Genomic DNA, 22,417 nt, shown 5'->3' on the forward strand with positions numbered 1-22,417 from the left:
AAGTAGCACACAGGAGGAGGTGATTGACCTTACCTGGGGAGTTAAGAAATATGGCCTACAGGAGATGTTGCTAGAGTTTGAAAGACAAATTGAAGCTGGCCAGATAACCAAGGAGGAAAAAGCCGAAGCAGGCCAAATGTCATGCTTTGATGCCTTCCCATAATTCTGTACTGTGACCCACAAGTCTGTTTTTGAGCTACTCTCCTCTCTTTCTGACCTTATTTTTACTCTTTCAGCCGCAGTGGCCTCCTTATGTGTACCTTAAACTCACCAAGCTTGTTCCTGCTTCAAGGCCTCTTCTAGACCCTCCCCTTCTCCCTCCTGCCTCCCGCACCCCACCCCCCATCTTCTTCTAAATGTCTTTCCCTCACTTCATTCAAATCTCATCAAATATCAGTACCTCAGAGAGGCCTTCCCTGAATGTAATTCTAGTAACACCCTTCTCTATCATTGTCTTCCCTTATCTTTTATATATATTTTTTTAATCCTTGTGGCTTTGTCACTTCTTGGAATTGCTTACTTGGTTGCTTTTTTCATTTGCTGGTCTCTTCTTTAATAGAAGTCCACAAGTCTAGGAACTTTGTCTTGTTCTCCCTGGGGTTCCCCAGTGTCTACGGTAAATGCGCAGTGAGACATGAAACACTATCATATGTTTGGGAGAAAAGGTGAGCTTTAGAAATGAAGTTGTAGAATTGGGCAAGGAGAGATCTAATCTTCAAGCACAACCATATCCTATCTCCTCATTTAAAAAGTTACTTTCTTTTGATTAATCTATTCAAGTCAGGCCGGCTAAATTTCCCTTAAGCTGTCAGTTCAATTTAAAGCCCTAAATAATTAAGTAACTGTCAACATTTCAAGTTTAATTTCTACATTTAGTATATTCTGTCTGTTATTAAGCATTTCAGGTGTCTGACACATCTGGTAACACAAGGCAAAACCTACCTAAGGAATTAAACTACTCTGGTAATTAAATTTATAGTGAAGCTGGTCTCCCATCAACAGGGTAATGCTCTTTGTAAATTTAACCACAACCTCATAATTTCGGTTAATCACAAGTCAAATATCAATTATATTTTTATTTTTTCACATTTGGCTTTTGTTTTAAAAACATATTAAGAGGATTTTAAAAAAACAAGCTGGCTGACATCCGTGGTGGGTGTGAGGTAAGCAAAGTACCGTACCAAAATCTGCTCCCTAAATGTTGTGTGAAGTGTTGTCCATAACTATGACAATTCTATCCAGTTCCAAACCCAACATTATTTAAAGATAGAGAATGCCAAAAGTGCAAAATAACTATGAGTAAAAACAGAAAACAGCAACAAATCCCAGCACTGTTCCAGTGCCAGTTGCTCATTGCTAGAAGATTCTGTGGCAAGCAAAGGCAGACCCAGAAAGGATGCCAGCAAAAGAGGCTAGTTGGAACGACAGAAAGATTAAAACCCGCCCCAATCTGAAAGTGCAACAGTAACAAGTGGTAGAACAGAGTAGGGCTGCAGTAAAGTGACTTCAAAGTAGGTGCTGTCTGAAGGGTCGGCCATACAATTTAAAGGGACCGTATTCCAAGTGCATGTATTCTAGAGAAGAATATGTGCAAAATGGAAGAGTTTTTTTGACAATTGATAATAAGAGGATAAAGAAACAGGAAAGCTCACATCACTCCCCTATACACAAAAAACCTGCTAAAATATCTGGACTTTGCTTCAACTGACTGGAAACAGTGTCATTAAAGTAGACATCTTGTTAAACACCACAGTTTCACAAAATGGACAAGAGAAAAGTAGAACCCGTAGAGAATTAATGCTGAAGTCAGGAAATGAAATGCTAAACAATCAACTGAGGGGAAAAAAATTTGTTTATGATGACAAAATGTTTTCCTACTCAGTGGAACCTGGAGTAGGCAAATGTTACATTTGATAACAGATGATTATACATACAGTGTGAAAAATGATCTGCATGAGATGCAACAAGATCAATTACAGCTGACCTTTGAACAACACAGATTTGAACTGTGTGGTTCATTTATACCTGGATTTTCTATAGTACAGTAGTTGAAATGTATTTTCTCTTTCTTATGATTTTCTTAACATTTTCTTTTTTCTAGTTTATTTTAAGAATACAGTATATAATACATATAACATACAAAATGTGTGTTAATTGATTTTATGTTATCAGTAAGGTTTCCCATAGTAGGCTATTAGTAGTTAAGTTTTTAGAGTCAAAGGTTATACACAGATTTTCAACTTCATGGGGGGGGGGGGGGGGGGACAGCACCCCGACACCAAACCTCTGTGTTACTCAAGGTTCATCTATATAATCTATATTTCTCCATCCTAAACTTCTCTACTTTTTTTTGTAATTCTTTTTTTATCATTTTATTTAATTAATTTATTTACTTATGTTCATCATGATAAGTGTACTCTTTAATCCCCCTGCCAATTTCCCCCATTCCCCTATCCACCTCCCACCTGGCAACCATAAGTTATTTCTCTATAGCTAACAGTCTGTTGGTTTGCCTCTCTTATTTTTCCCTTTTGCTTGTTTGTTTCTTAAATTCCACACATAGGTGAAATCATAGAGCATTTGTCTGTCTCTGACAAACTTATTTTCTTCTATCCATGTTGTTGCAAATGGTAGCATTTCATTTTTTATGGCTGAATATTCCATTAGGTGTTTTATATGTATATATATATACACACATATATATACACATATGTATATCATGTCATCTCTATCCATTCATCAATGGATGGACAATCACTTGGGCTGCTTCTGTGTCTTGGCTATCGTAAATAATGCTTCAGTAAACGTGGAGGTGCATGTATCTCTTTGAATTAGCATTTTTGTATTCTTTGGGTAAATGCCCAATAGTGCAATTACTGGATTGCAGGGTAGTTCAATTTTTAATTTTTTAAGGAACATACTGTTTTCCATACTGTCTGTACCAGATTGCATTCCCACAAACAGTGGAAGAGGGATCTTTTTTATCTACAGCTTCACCCACACCTTCTTTCTTTGTTGTTGATTTTAGCCATTCTGACAGGTATAAGGTGATACCTGATTGTAGTTTTGATTTGCATTTCCCTGATGATAAGTAATAATGAGCATCTTTTCATGTGTCTGTTGGCCATTTGTCTGTTGTCTTTAGCGAAATCTCTATTCATGTCTTCTGCCCATGATTGGATTGTTTTTGAGTATTGAGTTATATAAGTTATTTACATATTTTGGATATTGATCCTTTATCTGGTGTCATTTGCAAATATCCTCTTCTAGTCCATAGGTTGCCTTTTAGTTTTACTGATTGATTCCTTCACTGTGCAGAAACTTTTTATTTTGATGTAGTCCCAGTAGTTTGCTTTTGCTTTTATTTCTCTTACCTCAGGAGACATATCTATAAAAATGTTGCCACAGCCTGTGTCAGAGAGATTACAGCCTGTGCTTTCTTCAAGGCTTTTATAGTTTCAGGTCTCACATTTATTTTTTTTAATGTTTATTTATTTTTGAGAGAGAGAGAAAGTGTGAGTGGGAGAGGGGCAGAGAAAGAGGGAGACACAGAATCTGGAAGCGGGTTCCAGGCCCTGAGCTGTCAGCACAGAGTGTGATATGGGGCTCAAACCCACGAACTGTGAGATTATGACCTGAGCCGAAGTTGGACACTTAACTGACTGAGCCACCCAGGTGCCCACGGGTCTCACATTTAGATCTTTAATCCATTTTGAGTTTATTCTCTTATGTGGTGAAAGAAAGTGGTCTGGTTTCATTCTTTTGCATGTTGTCCAGTTTTCCCAACACCATTTGTTCAAGAAACTGTCTTTTTCCCATTGTATATTCATTCCTCCTTTGTCAAAGATTAATTGACCATTTAATTGTGCATTTATTTCTGGGTTTTCTGTTCTCTTTCAACTGATACTTTTTCCCAAAAAACAAGTATGAAGCAGAATAAAACAGCAAGTCTAAACTCCAGACAGAATTAAAATACATAAACAAGCATCTGAGGATATGAAAAACTACCCAGAATCACACACTCAAAAACTAAGAACAGAAATAGAGGGGGAAAAAAGGACGGAAAATGAAAAAAGAGTTGAATAAACTCAGACTATAATTTGAAGGAAACAAAGTTCTAAATAAAGGGTAAATTATAAGGTATCATAAGGAGACTAGATTGAAGTGAATTTAGTCTAGAGCATTGAAGAAAAATAGGAAAACAACCAAGAAAGCGACATAAAAAAGTAAAAGGGTCAAGAAGGAAGGGGAAATGGAAGATAAGCAAATAAGGAATGCTATTCATATTATTAGAGTCTGTGAAGAGCAAAAACAAAATAGTGGAACAGAAATAATATTTAAAATTATATTAAAAACTTTCCAAAAATGGGAAAAGATCTGATTCTGAAAGGGCTTCCTGAATACCTGGAAAAAATTAACCAAGAACTATCAACTTTTTTTTTTTTAATTTTTTTTTAACGTTTATTTATTTTTGAGACAGAGACAGAGCATGAACGGGGGAGGGGCAGAGAGAGAGGGAGACACAGAATTGGAAGCAGGCTCCAGGCTCTGGGCCATCAGCCCAGAGCCCGATGCGGGGCTCAAACTCACGGACCGTGAGATCATGACCTGAGCCGAAGTCGGATGTGTAACTGACTGAGCCACCCAGGCGTCCCAAGAACTATCAACTTTAAGACATACACTAGTAAAAGTAAGATCAGAAATAAAGATGAAATCCTCAAGGCCTCAAAGCAAAAACACAAATAACTTACAAAGTCAAAAGAATTAGACCAGCATCAGACCTCAAAAACCAGCATACCAAGCAAGGTAAGAATAAAACAGTGTTTTTAGGAAATTCAGTGAAAGAAGATGTGAACCAAGGATTTTATAACCAGCCAAACTATCTTTCAGATAAAAGAACTTAGGTTTCTGTACCCATGTGCCCTTTCAGAGGAAGTTACTAGAGGGTGACTTTTATGAAATCACACATAGATAAGGAAAACCTAAGCAAAATGACTGATGGTGAGCAGCATTTTCATACACATGCAGACATACATAAATACATACAAAGATAAAACAAAAGTGGGATGAGAGCGAAAGATTAAGGTACCGATGATGATTATGACAAACTAAAGACTCAAATTCCAGGGGTTTTTGTTGGGGCTGGTCACATAGGCAAAACAATCAGCCACAGCTAGTGAAATTGTAGACTCCTAGAAAGATAGCGACGTTTAGTAGGTTAGCCAAAGGTGGGCAAACTAGCCTTGTCAATATTGAATACATCCAAAGGCCAAATTCCCAGGTACGACCAAAGTTGAACCCTGCAAGCTGATCCTTCTAAAGATATTTACATCACGTTGGCTGTTAATTTTTTTCTGTGCAATTAACCCCACATCACTTCCCCGTGCTCCACACACCCTACCTTCAAGCCGTGGTTTCAGGTACATCCTTACCTTATTCTTTGATTTGCATAATAGATTAACACTCTTCAGTTATTCCCTTTGAATATTCGTATTTAGTAGGGAGATTTCGGCATTATTTTTTCTCTTCTGGCTCTAAAGACCTTTAATGTCTAAAAAATAAAAGACCTTTATCATCATATCTTGGATTCCAGAATCTCTCATACTTCAGCTCTGTGGCCACAATTTTTAAGTCACGTAAATGACCACTTTCTCTGACCTGTACACCTTTGCCTCTCCTGAAAAGTCACCTCTGAATCCACAAATGCAGACTGTGTGTCAGAGTTCTTGGTCGCAGACCATGGAATACACTCTAGCTAATTTAAGGCTAGAAAAACCCTTTAGCTAGTCAGGCAGCAGTGGATCGATGAAGGGACATTAGCTCACAAAATCACTGGGAGAGCTAACGGGAGTGGACTCCAGGTTGAGAACCATCCTGCAGAAGGGGGGTGCTAAGAGGGAAGTACCTACAGCTAGTGTGCTAACGAAGCTGCAGACTTGAGAAGTGCCTTTTGCAGCTCTGTTTGTGAGAAGATCCAATCTCACATTTGCCTTCTGCCTCTCCTCCTCCCAATCTGTAGGAGAGTGAGTTTCCATGCAGGAATATGGGTCTCCTGAGGGAGCCTAGCTGCAGGGGAATCTGAGAAATCTAGCCTTTAGCTGTCAAATCTCTAAAATACAGGAAAGCACACTAGGAGGGAGCAGGAGTAGGTGTTCAGTGAGCCAGTCACTTTTTCAGTCTTTATCTACCTCCCTTTCTGTCTTTAACTCCTGAGGCCCTTAGGGTCTGTATCACTCAGTTTAACATATATATTGTCTTAAAGTTTTCACTTCCGTTTCATGTTTGTAATGTTTAGGCAGTATTTCTTGAGACAGTGTCTTCTACTTAAATTCCTAATCTCTGGCAGTAAGTCTCCCAAGCTGAGGACATAGCAGGTCCTCATTAATTACATCAGAGATGTTGGCTTAGAGATTTGTTTTCTGTTAGGGTGTGTGTCCCAGTTATCTATTGCTGGGTGGCAAACCACCCCAAAACATAGTGGCTTGGCTTGGAATAAGCAATTTACTGTTTCTCCCAGTTGACTGGGCTCAGCTGAGATAGTTCTCATTTTGGGTTTCTCCAGTGGTTGCAATTAGATGGCAGCTGAGACTGGAATTATTTGAAAGTTCGGCTAGGCTGGAAGTCCAAGATGGCTTTTGCACTCATTTCTGGCCTCTCAATGCTTCTCAACATTCTCTCTTCTAAAGAGTAGCTTGGATTCATTGTGTGGTCCCTCAGGGCACAGAGAGGAAGAGGAAAACTGCCAGCCCTATCTAAGTCCAAAGTGGCACAGCATCTCTTTGCTGTATTTTATTGCTCAAAGCCGTCACAGGCCAACCCCAGATTCAAGAAGGTGGAGAAATAGACTTCTCCTGGCATGGGCTGGGAGGAAAGGAAGGAACTGATAACACCCGGCTTTGGAATAAGCTACCACAGAGAGTTTTCATCTGTGGCATGTCACATAGTTACCTGGAGTGGACTATTGGGTCTGAAGACCTGAGTTTCATATGCATGCTGTTTAATATTTCCTTACTCTGCCATACAGGTTATTCTAGCCAGGCTGCTCACAAATGCTTGCCATTGATCACAAAGGCCGGAGAGTGGGGATAACTGTGTCTCGTCAGATAGTACTTATCCTGTCACATCTTAATAGACCAAGGACAGCTTGTTATTGCTATTGCTTTCTAAACATCTTCATAATGCTTTTGGCTATCTGTGATATTGTCATTTATAATAAGAAATACATATTTAGTCTTCCTGGTTCTAGCAGACTTTCTAAGACCTTTAGAATTTTCTAAGTGAGGAGAGTGATAAAAAGCTGTCCTTTGTTATGTTAATGTACCTTCTGGAAAGCCCCTAGGTAACCTAATAAGGATGGGGGCTGGTGGCCTGGACAACCAACTATGATTAGAGGGTTAGAACTTTTGGTTCTGGTCCCTGATTTCCAGGGAAGGGTGAGGGGCTAGAGATTGAATGAATTGCTAGTGGTCAGGGATTTCCTCAATCATGCCCATGTAATGAAGCCTCCATAAAAGTCCAAAAGGAGCAGGCTTGCAGAGCTTCCGGGTTAATGACCCAGAAGGCTTCCACTTGCCATTGTGTTGGGCCCCAGACACATGAGGACAGAAGCTCCTGTGTTTGGGACCTTGCCTTATGCATTTCTTTATCTCACTGTTGATTTATAACATCCTTTGTAATCTGTTAAGAAAATAGGCTTCTTAAGTTCTGTGAGTCGCTCTAGCAAAACTAATTGAACCAAAGAAGAGATTCAATAAGGGGGAACCTCTTATTTATAGTCAGTCAGAAGCACAAATAACAACTTGGCTTTGGAACTGGCATCTGAAGTGGAAGGCAGTTTTGTGGGACTGAGCCCTTAGCCTGTGGATGCTGTCTCTAGGTAGATGATGTCAGAATTGAGTTGAATTGTAGGAAACCCAGCTGATGTCTGAGAATTGCTTGGTGGTTTGGGGAAAGCTCCCTCCCATCCCATGTCGGAATTAGCTAAGACAACATGGTAGAAAAAGCATTAGGCTTCATGTTGCAGTTGTGGTTAGAGATTTAGTTCTATGAAATTATTTAATGTTTCTCATCCTGTTTCCTTATCTTTAAAAAACATAATAATAAGAGTAGGGGCACCTGGGTGGCTCAGTCAGTTAAGTGTCCAACTCTTGGTTTTGGCTCAGGTCATGATCTTATGGTTTGTGGGCTCAAGAACCACATCAGGTTCTGCACTGTCAGTGTGGAGCCTGATTGGGATCTCTCCCTCTCTCTCAAAAAAAAAAAAAAAAAAAAAAAAAAAGGAATAAAAGCATTTTAAAAAAATGGGAGTAATGATACCTGCTTTACAAGATCATTGAAAGATTAAACGATAATTTATACTACTTCCCTGAAATAGAGCATTGTACAAATGAAATTTATTTTATATCCCTCTCTTCTCCATCCTCAGCACCTCCTCCCCACCAGTGCTGTTTGTATTGTATAACGAAGTCCCTACAGTGGGTACATCTTAAACAGTTTATTATAGGATGGTTTCTAAAGCCTATCCTGGAGGTGTTTAAATTATCATATGTCCTTTTTGGCCCTAAAAGTAAAACAGCCAGTTATTTTATCAGCAAAATGATTTTTTGGGAGGGAGGGGGAATAGCAGAGAATTGCAATTCTAGACATACAAGCTGTGGCAAACAGGAGGCAAGTGTAGAAATGAAAGACGAGAAACAGAGAAAAAGGAAGGAATTGAAGGGGCTGCTTTAAAGGTAGTTCATTGGCGGACAGTGAGAGTTCAGAGTAGTGATGGTTTTTCATTGGCTGGGTTGTTGCTGGGCAAGGAGAAATTCTTTCCTCCTACTAGAGTAACAAAGGCTTCTTGGGAATGCAGGGTACTTCTCTTTCTGTTGAAGTGTGAAGTTGACAGAGTGGTAGACCTTGCAGGCTCCCACTTTTGGCCTCCTGACTCCATTTTAAATGAAGTTTCTTTTATTCAGTTTCATACCCTCATCTGTAATAGCATCACAGCAGTTCTGTTTAAGCCTTGTAGACCCTGAACCTGAACCTGTTACCCACTGAATCATTGTGTGCTTGTCTGTCTCAGCCTATTCATAGTGATGCTATCAGCTAGGAATGCCTCAGGCACTCACCTGGGCGTGTAGGATTGGTGATGAGCCCCCACATTTTCCTGACTGGAGCCAGTGTTAATGTTGCACCTGGACTGGCACCTGTGGTTCTCACTATGCTTGCAAGCTGCACCTCAGCGACAACAGGGAACTTTGAAGAAAGGATTTATTGTGCACAGGTCCTAGAGGGCACATGCCAGGCCTGAGGGCCACACAGCCCGATGGCGGGGATGAGGAGCAGACCTGTATCTTTTATTGGGGCCCAAGGGTGGGGAGGCCAGGGTTTCACAGAATCACTCTTTATTGGTGAATTTAAAATTTAGGTGTGGGAATTTGGGCATGGGAGGAGAAAGGCAAGGTCAGTCAAACCATCAGTTACCCCAGTTACTCAGGGCTTTTTAAAAGGGGAACTTAATGAGTGGGGTGCCCTGGTTCCTGATTGTTTAGATTGTAGCTGTGTCATATAGCTGGCAAATCGTTTATTTAAGATGAATGTATTTGAAATGGGTGGGTTGGCAATCAAAAGCTTAATGTCAGGTGCTTATACTGGTTTATATGAAATATGTGTCCTCCAGCAACCCTACGCACTAGACTGCCTCCTGGGTGTAGTTAGATGACATCATTATGCAACCAGTGGATTGTTGACAAAGAATTCTGTATTGTGCTGTTTTACTGCAGTTGGAGTAATAGGCTGCTAAGACTGATTAAAGCTAGAGTCTGCATTTGCATAGGTTAATTGCTAAAGGGCTTTGCTAAGGGGCACACAATGAGGTTTGTACATAAACTCTTAACTAGACCCATACATGGAGTCAGCCTAGCCACTTGGAGTGGCCTATCCTCACCCTCTTGTCCTCACTATAAAGTGTCAGTAATAACATTTATTATTCACTGTCTTACCTTTGGTGGGAACATTACCAAATGGGCCACCCCTGAAGGGCGAGACAGCATCTTCCATCCTAATCAGCCAGGGGCATAGCAAGGACTTAGCCCAAGTGTAACGGCTTAAAGCTCACAGTGTTTTTCCACCTTAGTACTGTGCTTCACAGTATCTTAGAAAGAACATTGACCGGAAAGCATAAAAAAAAAAATTGTGTATATGGTACTTTTTATGTTTCCAAAGCACCATTATCTCTGCTTCTTCAGCTTCCATTATCAAGGGAAATATTCTTATGAGTCTTGTCTCTCTGAATGCTAAGAAAAGTGAAGACTCATCTAAGGTCACACAAGTGGTGAATGTATAAAGCAAGACTAGAATATATGGAGTCCAGCATTCTCATCCTCCTTTATTGGGCTGTTGCTGTATCCCAAGATTTGAACTTTGTGACAACTTGGAGGAAGCTATGATGCATAGAAAGGGCACTAGCATAATTACAGAATCCGTGAACCACATTGTGATATGCTGACTTATAAGAAATATATATTTGCTCACTCAGGTGAAAGCTTGAACAAAGCGGGATTAGGGCTCCTCAGTCCTCCACCCCCAACAGTGCAGTAAAACATCTGCATATAACTTTAACTCCACAAAAAATGTAACTAGTAGCCTACAGTTCACCAGAAATCTTACCGATAACATAAACAGTCAATTAACACGTATTTTGTATGTTGTGTGTATTGTATTCTGTACTTTAGGCTAGAAAAAAAAGTTGAAAAAATCATAAGGAAAAGAAAATACATTTATAGTACCATATTGTATTTATTCAAAAAAGTAAGTGTTCAGGTGGACCGATGCATTTCAAACCCATATTGGTCCAGGGTCACCTGTATATTTTGTCTTAGTCCACAGTTCCTGGCTTACAGCTCCTAAAAACCCTTGTAATTTCATAAGTGTTAAGAGTGGTAAAGATTTTTAATTATGTTAATGAGGTGATTTTTGGAAAGCACTTAAGGATGAGCACTAGTTGCCAGTGGATCCAAACATGGAATTAGAGGATTGGCATTTTCAGTCCCATCCCCTGACCTTCAGGCAGTGAGCAGCCCTAATCCTGCTTTGTTCAAGGGTCAGCTGTCATCTGAGTGAGCAAATATATATTTCTTAGAGGTCAGAATATCGCAGTGTGGTTCACTGATTCTGTAATTATGCTAGTACCCTTTCTATGCATCATAGTTTCCTCTAAGTTGTCACAAAGTTCATATCTTGGGATACAGCAACAGCCAGTGATTTAATCATGCCTGTGTAATGAAGCCTCCATAAAAACCCGAAACTTCCAGGTTGGTGAACACCTGGAGATTTGGAGACAGTGGCCTGCCTGGAGAAGGCATGGAACTCTGTGACCCTTCCCACATACCTTGTCCTAAGCATCTCTTCATCTGGCTGTTCCTGGGTTATATCCTTTTATAATAAACCAGGAATCTAGTAAGGAAAATGTTTCTCTGAGTTCTGTGAGCCACTGTAGCAAATTAATGCAACTTGAGGAGGGGGTCTGAGGAACCTCCTGATTTATAGCTAGTCTGGGCTTTTGACTGGTGTCTGAAGTATGAGAAGAGGGGGTCATAAGAACCCCCAGTCTTTTGCAGATCAGTCAGAAGCACAGGTGACAACCTGAACTTGTGTCTGGTGTCTGAAGTGGGGAAGGGGAAGGTCAAGGTCTTACAGACTGAACCCATAAGCATTGGGATCTGATGCCATCTCCTTGTGGGACATCGGGGTATCCAAGAATTGCTTCTTGGTATGAGAAAATCTCCCCACAAAAATGTCGGAGGGATTGGGTCCAGGAACCATTTTACACATTAAACTAGTTTAGAAGTCTCTGTCATATTCTTAGAAATTTTAAAAATTCATTTGAATACATTCCCTGATTACAGTATTTACTCCTAGTAAATAACCAAGATATGACTCAAAATAGAATATACTTAAGTATAAACATATGTGACCCCAACCCTGCATGTGATGGGTTAGGATATCAGGGAAAAAAAAACATCCGAAATGGTTTCACGGAGAAGGTGGAACTTCAGCATGGCCTTGGAGTGTGAGTAGGACTTGCGTAGGTGGAGAGACACATGGACATATTTGGGTGTGTATAATAGGAAAGGGATACAGCATAATCAAAGATGAGTGCAGATTTAGTTTGCGGGGTGGGGGACAGAGGGGTGGAGGCAATGAGGGAACTGACCCACCTGGAACAGAGGGTTTGGACTAGAGCCAGACCAGTATAGTAAGGGCCTTATCCTCCAGATCACAGGGAGAACTGAAAAGATAAGATAAGAAGCAAGCCGAGTTATGGCCAAGGTCCTTTGGTGGTATGCTGAGGGTGGCTCAGGCACACAGAGTTTGTGGCTTTGATTGCATCTACACTTGCAGTGTCCGTGGCCTAAAATAGTGGTGACATTGGGGACAATCTGTGCAGTATGGCAAAGAGAAAAGAGTAGAGGCTTTGTTCGCTAGGGCTGTCATAAAAGTACCACAAAGCAGGTAGCTTAGAACAAGAAATTCTCACAATTCTGGAGGCCAAAAGCCTGAACCCAAAGAGTTGGCAGTGTCATGCTCATTCTGAAGCCTGGAGGGGAAGAACTCGTTTTGCCTCTTTCTAGCTTCTGCTGGTTTGCTGGCAGTCCTCAGTGTTCTGTGTATTATGGATGTGTCACTCCAATTCTCCACCTTCATGTGGCCCTCTTCCCTCTGTGTGTCTCTCCACAAAGCATTCTTTTTACAAGGACATCGTCATACTGGATTTGGGATCCACCCTACTCCAGTGGGACCTCATCTTGACTAATCACGTAGTCAATGACCTCATGTCCAGATAAAGTCATGGTCTGAGGTACTGGCGATTAGGACTTCAAAAGTGTATTTTTTTGTAAGGAACACAGTTCCACTGATAAAAGATTTTGTGTCTGAGATTAAGGACTTAAAGATCCTGAGTATGGGTAAATACAGACAAGTGGAGAATGTAGGAGGTCTTAAAATCTGTTGTATTCCAACTCAGGTGGCTTCTCTTTTACCTCAGAATGAATGATGGAACATATCTCCACAAAGAGATTTAAAGACCTTTTCCTGTTTTAAAGATTTAGAGACATGATTTATTTTGTTTTCAGTATATTTCTGGATAGAGTCCATTTTCCATAATTTTAGCCTAAACTTCTAAACCCTGGATCTCATAGAGTAGAAGATGAGTTTTATTTGGAAGAAAAATTAGCAAACAAGTGTTGTATCTTGTAAAAGTTTATTGGGGTGCTTTTCCTTATTCCTTTTGACCATGTCATAAGTGCATAAATTCAGCTCACTGAGATGTTCAGTATGAAATCACTAGGAACATAGAATCTCTGATTTTTGTTCAACTGCTGAATTACTAAGCTGTGACTGGGTGTAGGGGGTATTCGATGATGTCCTTTCGGCCAGGTTGACTCCATGGTCCTAGGTTGTGGGACTGAGTGCCTTCAAAAGACTGAGCAGTTCTTCCTGTTTTGTTTTTTGTGTTCTTAAGTTTATTTATTTATTTTGAGAGAGAGAGAGAGAGAGAGAGAGAGAGAGAACCCAAGAGGGGCAGAGAGAGAGGGAGAGAGAATCCCATGCTGACAGCGCGGAGTCCAATGTGGTACTCAAACACATGAACTGTGAGATCATGACCTGAGCTGAAACCAAGAGTCAAATGCTTAACCAACTAAGCCACCCAAGCACCCCTCTTCCTGTTTTTATCACATGGGTAATAAATGCTGCTCAGAGGAATCTGATATTCCTAGAGTACTCATCAACAGTTAGTCAGCCTCTAGTATTGAAATATATAAAAGCGGGCCTATTGCAGCTCTACAGACTCTTTTTCCTCTTCCAGAATCTTCCCCAGGTGTGACAGACGTGACTATCATAGAAAAGCCTCCTGCTGAACGTCATATGATTTCCTCATGGGAACAAGTAAGTGTTGCCCTTTTGAATCCTTACATCCCCACAAAGAGAGGTCAACTTCAGTGACCCTAAAGAAGGAAAAATTAGGGCAGGAAACCTGTTCTTATCTCAGGCCACAGCTGCCTTCAAGGAAGAGTTCAATTTTCTCTTTTATGTTCAGGCCATTTAACATTCCTTTCAGTTCCATACCATTTCCTCAGCCTGGAGCATCTCCTGTGAGCCTCACTATCATTTGGAGGCAGTGGAACATTCATAGTTGTATACAACAAAGCTAAAAATTCAGGAAGGAAAGGGAAAATTAAATATTAAGAAGCATGCTGAGCAGAATGTGGATAAGTGTTACAGGGAAGTACTTAACCAGATTAATAGCTACTGCTTCTCCAACCCTCCTCTGAACTTTTATTCATTTGTTCAGTAGAAGTTTTAAGCTCCTAAACTGGGCCAGGCATTGTGGTTGGTGTTGATTCCTGGGGATTCAGTGGTAATCAAAAAACGGTTCCTTACCTCTTAATGTTACTGTGTAAGACATAGTGTAGATCGTTATGAATATAATTAGCAAGAAGACTTAGCACAGTGAGAGAGAGGTAAAGGGAGCATTGTCAGGAGGACTGACTTAGTTTGAGGTTAAGAAAGGTTTTTCCTAAAGAAGTTATGTGGAGTTGTTAACCAGACAGATGGGCTCTGAGAAGGGACTTTCAACCTGTGGGAAGGCTTTGAAATGGGAAGGATTAAATTTTCTAAGAGCATAAAGAAGGTCCCTGTGGCTGGTGCACAAGAGAGCAAGGGAGAGAGATTGGTAAGGACCAGGACATGCAGGCTTCTTAAATCATCATGAGTTTGTGCTTTATTTTTCTTTTTAAGTTTTAATTTTAATTCCAGTTAGTTGACATACAATGTTATATTAATTGCAGGTGTACAATGTAGTAATTGAACAGTTCCATACATCATCACCCTGCTCATCATGACAAGTGCACTTTTTAATCCTCATCACCTATTTAACCCATTCCCCCAGCTCCCTCCCCTCTGGTAGCCATCAGTTCTCTATAATTAAGACTATTTCTTTCTCTCTCTCCCTCTCCCTCCCTCCCTCCCTCCCTCCCTCTCTCTCTCTCTCTCTCTCTCCCACTCCCTGCCTCTCTCCCCCCCCCCTCTATTTTTCGTTTCTTTAATTCCATATATTAGTGAAATCATATGATATTTGTCTTTCTCTGACTCACTTATTTCACTTCACATGATACTCTAGCTACATCCGTGTCCTTGCAAATGGCAAGATTTCATCTTTTTTATGGCCAAATAATATTCCATTGTATTTATATACCACATCTTCTTTATCCATTCATCAGTCCATGGAGACTTGGACTGCTTCCATATCTTGGCTGTTGTAAATAATGCTGCTGTATAAACATAGGGTTGCATGTGTCTCTTTGAATTAGTGTTTGTGCATTCTTTGATTAAATACCCAGTAGTGTGATGGCTGGATCACAGGCTAGTGCTATTTTTAACTTTTTGAGGAACTTCCGTACTGTTTTCCACCATGGCTGCACCAGTATACATTCCCACCACCAGTACCCAAGTGTTCCTTTCTCTCCACACCCTCCCCTGCACCTCTTCGTTTCTTGTGTTGTGTTATTGATTTTAGCCATACTGAGGAGTGAGACTGTCATAGTGATGATTTGAGTATCTTTTCATGTTTTGGTGACCATGTCTGTACATGTCTTCTACGCATTTTTCTAATTGGATTATTGGTTTTTTGGGTATTGAATTTTATAAGTTCTTTATATATTTGGGATATTAACCTTTTATTAGATACGTCGTTTACAAATATTTTCTCCCATTTTGTCAATTGCGTTTTAGTTTGGTGATCGTTTCCTTTGCGGTGTAGGAAGCATTTTATTTTCATGTAGTCCCGATAGGTTATTTTTCTTTTATTTCCCTTGCTTCAAGAGACATATCTAGAAAAAAGTTGCTATGACTGATGTCAAAGTTGTTACTTTACTTACTATGTTCTCTTCTGAGATTTTTAGGTTTCACATCTCACACTTAGGTCTTTAATACATTTTGAATTTGTTTTTGTGTATAGTATAAGAAAGTGGTGCAGTTTTTTCTTTGACACGTTGCCAACCAGTTTTTTCAGAACCATTCGTTGAAGAGACTGTCTTTTTTGCATTGGATATTCTTTCCTATTTTGTTGAAGATTTATTCACCATACAGTTGTGTGTTTATTTCTGGGTTCTCTGTTCTGTTGATATATGTGCCTATTTTTGTGCCAGTACCATACTGTTTTGATTACTACAGCTTTGCAATATAACTTGAAGACCAGAATTATGATGCCTCCAGCTTCACTCTTTTTTAAGACTGCTTTGACTACTCAGGGTCTTTGTAGTTCTCTATGAATTTTAGGATTGTTTGTTCTAGTTCTGTGAAAAATGCTGTTGGTATTTTGATATGATTGCATTAAATCTGTAGATTGCTTTGGGTAGTATAGACATTTTAACAATATTTGTTTTTCCAATCCATGAGCATGGACTGTCTTTCTATTTCTTTGTGTTGTCTTCATTTCTTTTATTAGTGTTTTATACTTTTTGGAGTACAGGTTTTTTCACCTCTTTGGTTAGGTTTGTTCCTAGGTATCTTATTATTTTGGGTGCAGTTGGAAATGGTATTTTTTAATTAATTTCTCTTTCTGCTGCTTCATTATTGGTATATAGAAATGCAACAGAATTCTGTGCATTGATTTTGTGTCCTGTGGCTTTACTGAATTATCAGTTGTAGGAGTTTTTTTGCTGTCATCTTTTGGGTTTTATATATGGAGTATCAGGTTATCTGCAAATAGTGATTTTACTACTTTACCAATTTGGATGCCTTGTATTTCTTTTTGTTGTCAGATTACTTGGCTAGAACTTCCAGTACTATGTAGAATAAAAGTGGTGAGAGTAGACATCGTTGTCTTCTTCCTGACCTTAGGGGAAAACTCTTTTTTCCCATTAAGGATGATGTTAGCTGTGGAGTTTTCATATGTGACCTTTGTTATGTTGAGGTATATTCCCTCTAAACCTACTTTGTTGAGGGTTTTTATCGTGAATGGATGTTTGGCTTTGTCAGATACTACTTCTGTGTCTTTCAAAATGATCATATGGTTCTTATCCTTTCTGTTAATGATGTAATGTATCAGGTTGATTGATTTGCAAACATTGCAAACTACTCTTGCAATCCAGGAATAAATTCTACCTGATCCTAGTGAATGATTTTTTTAATGTATTGCTGGATTGCTTTGCTAATATTTTTTTGAGGATTTTTGCATCTATGTTAATCAGGGATACTGGCCTGTAGTTCTCTTTTCCAGTGGTGTCTCTATCTGGTTTGGATGTCAGGGTAATGCTGGCCTCATAGGATGAATTTGCAAGTTTTCCTTTCTTTTCTGTTTTTTGCAATAGTTTGAGAGGAATGGGTATTAAGTGTTTAAATGGTAGAATTCACTTGTGAAACCCTCTGGTCCTGGAATTTTGATTATTGGGAGTTCTTTGATTAATAATTCAGTTTCTTTGCTGGTCTGTTCAAATTTTCTATTCCTGTTTCAGTGTTGGTAGTTTATATGTTTCTAGAAATTTATCCACTTCTTTTAGGTCATCCAATTTGTTAGTATATGGTTTTTCATTTTATTCTCTTATGATTGTATTTCTTTGGGATTGGTTGTTATTTCCCCTCCCTTGTTTGTGATTTGAGTTCTTTCTCTTTTTTTTTCCTGATAAACCTGAATACAGGTTTGTCAGTTTTATTGATTTTCTTCAAAGAAATAGCTCTTGATTTCTTTGATCTGTCTTACTGGGTTGTTTTTTGTTTTTTTTTGTTTTTTTTTTTTAGTTTGTTTGTTTACCTTCTATATCATTTATTTCTGCTCTAGTATTTATTTCCTTCTGCTAGTTTTAGGTTTTGTTAGAGTGTTTAATATAAACACTTTCATATAAAGTTAGAGTGTTTATTTGAGCTTTTTCCTGCTTCTTGAGGTAAGCCTGTATTGCTATAAACTTCCCTCTTAGAACCACTTTTGCTGCATCCAGAGGTTTTGGACCATTATGTTTTCATTTTCATTTGTTTCCATGTACTTATCTCTTCTTTCATTTCCTGGTTGACCAATTCATTGTTCAGTAGCATGTCTTTTAACCTTTATGTATTTGTGGTTTCTCCAGATTTTTTCTTGTGGTCGACTTCTAGTTTCATAGCATTGTGGTCAGGAAATATGCGTGGTATGATTTTCATCTTCTTGAATTTGTTGAGGTTTGTTTCCTAGACTAATGTGCTCTATTCTGGAGAATGATCTGTGTGCACTTGAAAAGAATGTGTATTCTGCTGTTTTAGGATGGAATGTTCTGAATGTATCTGTTAAATCCATCTGTTCTAGTGTGTCATTCAAAGCCATTGTTTCCTTGTTGATTTTATGTTTAGATGATCTGTCCATTGTTGTAAGTGGGACGTGAAAGTCTGCTACTGTTATTATATTATTATTGATTACTTCCTTTAAGTTTGTAATTAGCTCTTTTATGTATTTGGGTGTTTCTCTGTTGGGTGCATAAATATTTACAATTGTTGTATCTTCTTGTTGGGTTGTAATCTTTATGATTATATAGTGTGTTTCTTTGTCTCTTGTTACAGTCTTTGTTTTAAAGTCTATTTTGTCCGATGTAAGTATTGCTACTGTGGCTATCTTTTGACATCCACTTGCATGGTAGATGTTTTTCCATATCCTCACTTTCAATCTGCAAGTGTCTTTAAGTCTAAAACGAGTCTCTTGCAGATAACATATAGATGGATCTTGGTTTTTAATCCATTCTGTCACCCTGTGTCTCTTGATTGGAGTGTTTAATCAATTTACATTCAAAGTAATTATTGATAGAAATGTATTTATTGACATTTTCTGAAGATTTTCTGTGTTTCTGAAGATTTTCTCTTATCCTTTCTTTCATGGTTTGATGATTTTCTTTAATGATATATTTGGATTTCTTTGTCTTTATTCTTTGCGGATTTATCAGTGGTTTTTTTTATAGACGATTACTATGGGGTTTATATATAACCTCTTCTGCCTATAGCAGTCTGTTTTAAGTTGATGGTCGTTCAAGTTTGAACCCATTCTTCTCTCCTCCCTACATTTTCAATACATAGTATTATATTTTATAACCTTTTTTGTGAGTTCCTTGACTGATTTTTTTATAGCAATATCCATTTTTACTGCTTTTTTATTTCCTACTTCTATACTATCACTTTTGGTCTTTCCATTCAAAGGAGTTTGCTCTTTATTAAGAGAGCAAAGGAGAGCCATTGAAATGTTTTAAGTACGGAACTGGGAAGTTCAGATTTCTGCTTTGGAAAAGTCACTGTGTCTGAGGAATAGCAAATGGATTTGACCAGGGAGAAAAATTAACCTACCATTTAATAAGTGCCTACTAACACACATCATATAATTTATTTTAGTTAATCCTCATAATAACCCTGCAGGGTAGATATTGATATCTTCATGTTACCAATGAAGAAAGTGAGGTCCGTGCAGGTTAAAGAGTTTGTCCTGGATCACAGAGCTACCAAGTGGCAGAGCCTGAATTTGAACTTAGAGTTACCTGCCTTATCTAAGCATGACCATGTCTGCTCTGGCAGACTGCCCTCATAATGGAGGGCACCACTATGGCAGCCTTCCCCTGGGCAGCAAAGCATCCCACGGTATGTGTGCATGTTCAGTCCCTGCCAGCAGGGCTCACCCTCCATGGACTGAGCCAGTGGCACCTTCTTTGGCAGCTCAGTAACTGGTAGTTAAAGTTTCTAGGACCTCCGCTCAGTCAGCACTCCCAACTTCTCATGGGCTCGCTTAGCCCCAACCCCCATTTCCACTCATAGTTCACAATAGAAAAGGAAATTTAGAACAGTGTATATCTGCTGAACTCTTGCTGGCTGATCAGGGAGAGCCTGCTTCTGGTGCAGCTGTGCCAGCCTGGCCTTGTTGACATTGTTTCAGCCCTCTGATCCTTTATAGGCCTAAGTCAGCCCTTTAGGGAGTGCTTCAGAGTGCTTTTTTGTGAGTGAGATCCTGGTGTTTTCCTGTCTGCCAAAGAGAAGGAGATTCCTGGCTTGGAAGCCTGAGTTCGTTGACCTGGATGGGAGGATGAGAGGGCAGGAATGCCTTGTCCTAGGTGGAACACCATTGAGGTGGTATCATATTGTGTCACTTATTTACTGAAGTAATTTCTGAGGCATATTCTTCCTTGTGTCTTATACCAGATATTCTTCAGAACTCTCTAAGACGACTATTCATTTGGCCTAGTTTAACTTATGCTGTACTTTATTCATTGGGAGCATGACTTCCATGGCTGCTTTTTAGGTCTGGAGTCTACAGCTGATCTCATTTAGATTTAATTTGCCCCCCTGGACATTGCATCTTTATTGGGTTCCCTTGAGCTTAGAGTGACATTAAGGGGAATGGATAAATCGCCCTCAGAGATCTGAAAGGCATAATGGGTAAGCATGAGAGAAAGAGATTTTTAGCTAACTGAGACAGTCAATGGAACATTTTCTTCAAACATACTCAATTGGGGTAATTTCTGTGAAAGCACCTGGAATAATAAGATACAGTGATTTGGAATTTTCCATTGAGTGCTTTACTTGAAATATCCTAGACTTAATTACAGTAAAATATGCCATACTTAAAGTACAAACAGTATTAGGTTCAGCAGCATAGAAATTCACTTGTGCAGTTCCATGGCTGAGCTTTCTGGAGGCTTGTTGGATAGATACTTAAAAGCTAATGTATGGACACAGACAATAGAAGAGTTTTGGGTATGCACTTTTGTTTTTAAGATTCTGTTTTTGTCTAGCACATATTTTTTCTGGTTGTTCTGGACAAAACATGGTCAGTATAGAACATTTGGAAATTAGAAAAAGATAAAAAATGAAAAATCCTCTACGACTTTACCACATAGAGATAATCACTATTACTATACTTTTAGTTGTGTGGGTGGGTGGAGGTGAGCAATGAATAGTATGGTCTAGGGACCCCCTAAGAGTCCAAAAATGGGAATTGGGACTTCTTGAAATGTATGTCAAATTTACTAGTGTGTACCTTTTTCTGCAGAGCTGTGTCTTCCAATTCTGAAAGGGATTCATAACCCTAAAAAGTGTAAGAACAGGTTTTTGTAATAATTTTTTTTTTGAAGCATAGTTGACATACAATCTACATTAGTTTCAGGTGTACAACATAGTGATTCGACAAATTGGTACATTAGGCTATGCTCACCACACATGTACCTACTATCTGTCACCATACAACGCTATTACAATACCACTGACTGTATTCTCTGCTGTACTTTTCATCCCCATGACTTACTCATTCCATAACTGGGAGTCTGTACCTCCCTCTCCCCGTAACCACTTTTGCTCATACCTTGCCCACTCCCAGCAACCATCAGTTTGTTCTTCGCGTTTATGGGTCTGTTTTTACTTTTTCTTTGCTTGTTTTATTTTTTAGATTCCCCATATAAGTGAAATGATATGGTATTTATCTTTCTGTGACTTATTTCACTTAATACAGTAACCTTCAAGGTCCATGTGTGTTGTCGCAAATGGCATGATCTCATTCTTTTTTCATTCTTTTTATATGGCTGAGTCATACTCCATTGTGCATATATACTACATCTTCTTCATCCGTTTATTTTTTTAATGTTTATTTATTTTGAGAGAGATAGCACGCATGTGCAAGTGGGGGAGGGACAGAGAGAGGAGAAAGAGAGAATCCCAAGCAGGCTCTGTGCCATCAGCAGAGAACCTAAAAGGGGGTTCAGTCTCACAAACGATGCTATCATGACCTGAACCAAAATCGAGATTTGGACACTTAACCAACTGAGCCACCCAGGCACCCCTTCATTCATCTTGGCTTTCATATCTTGGCTATTTTAAATAATCCTTCAGCAAACATGGGTGCCTATATCTTTTTGAATTAGTGTTTTCATTTTCTTTGGGTAAATACCCAGTTGTGGGTTTAGTGGATTGTTGGGTGGTTCCATTTTTAATTTTGTGAGGACTCTCCACACTGTTCCACAGTGGCTGTACCAATTTACATTCCTACCAACAGTGCACCAAGGGAGGGTTCCTTTTTCTCCACATCCTCACCAACACTTGTTGTTTCTTGTGTTTTTGATTCTAGCCATTCTGACAGGTGTGAGGTGATTATCTGATCATAGTGTTGATTTGCATTTCTCTGATGGTTAGTGATGTTGGGCATCTTTTCATGTCTGTTGGCCAACCGTACGTCTTTGGGAAAGTGTCTTTTCAGGTTCTTTGCCTGTTTTGTAATTGGATTGTTTGTGTTTTTGATGTTGTATAAGTACTTTATATATTTTGGATGTTAACCCCTTATTTGGTATACCATTTATGAATAAACTCTCCCATTCAGTAGGTTGCCTTTTTGTTTTGTTGATGGCTTTCTTTGCTGTGCAAAACCATTTTATGCTGGTGT

The 22,417-nt window shown here is 39.1% G+C and overlaps 1 protein-coding gene across 4 annotated transcripts in view; it reads left to right on the top strand.

The window, feature by feature from the left end:
- Nucleotides 1–22,417, top strand: part of TPGS2 (tubulin polyglutamylase complex subunit 2) — a 71,351-nt gene that overhangs the window by 1,123 nt on the left and 47,811 nt on the right. For 3 of the 4 annotated variants that reach the window (XM_040479030.1, XM_040479026.1, XM_040479027.1), the window contains exon 2: nucleotides 13,853–13,932. The exons of the other annotated variant lie outside the window; for it this stretch is intronic. In XM_040479030.1, coding sequence (XP_040334964.1) covers nucleotides 13,853–13,932 — 80 coding nt within the window. The remainder of the gene's footprint in view (nucleotides 1–13,852; nucleotides 13,933–22,417) is intronic. 4 annotated transcript variants of the gene reach the window in all.

This window comes from Herpailurus yagouaroundi, unplaced genomic scaffold, assembly GCF_014898765.1.
Source record: "Herpailurus yagouaroundi ecotype Mexico unplaced genomic scaffold, PumYag 142, whole genome shotgun sequence".
NCBI classification, from domain to species: domain Eukaryota; kingdom Metazoa; phylum Chordata; class Mammalia; order Carnivora; family Felidae; genus Herpailurus; species Herpailurus yagouaroundi.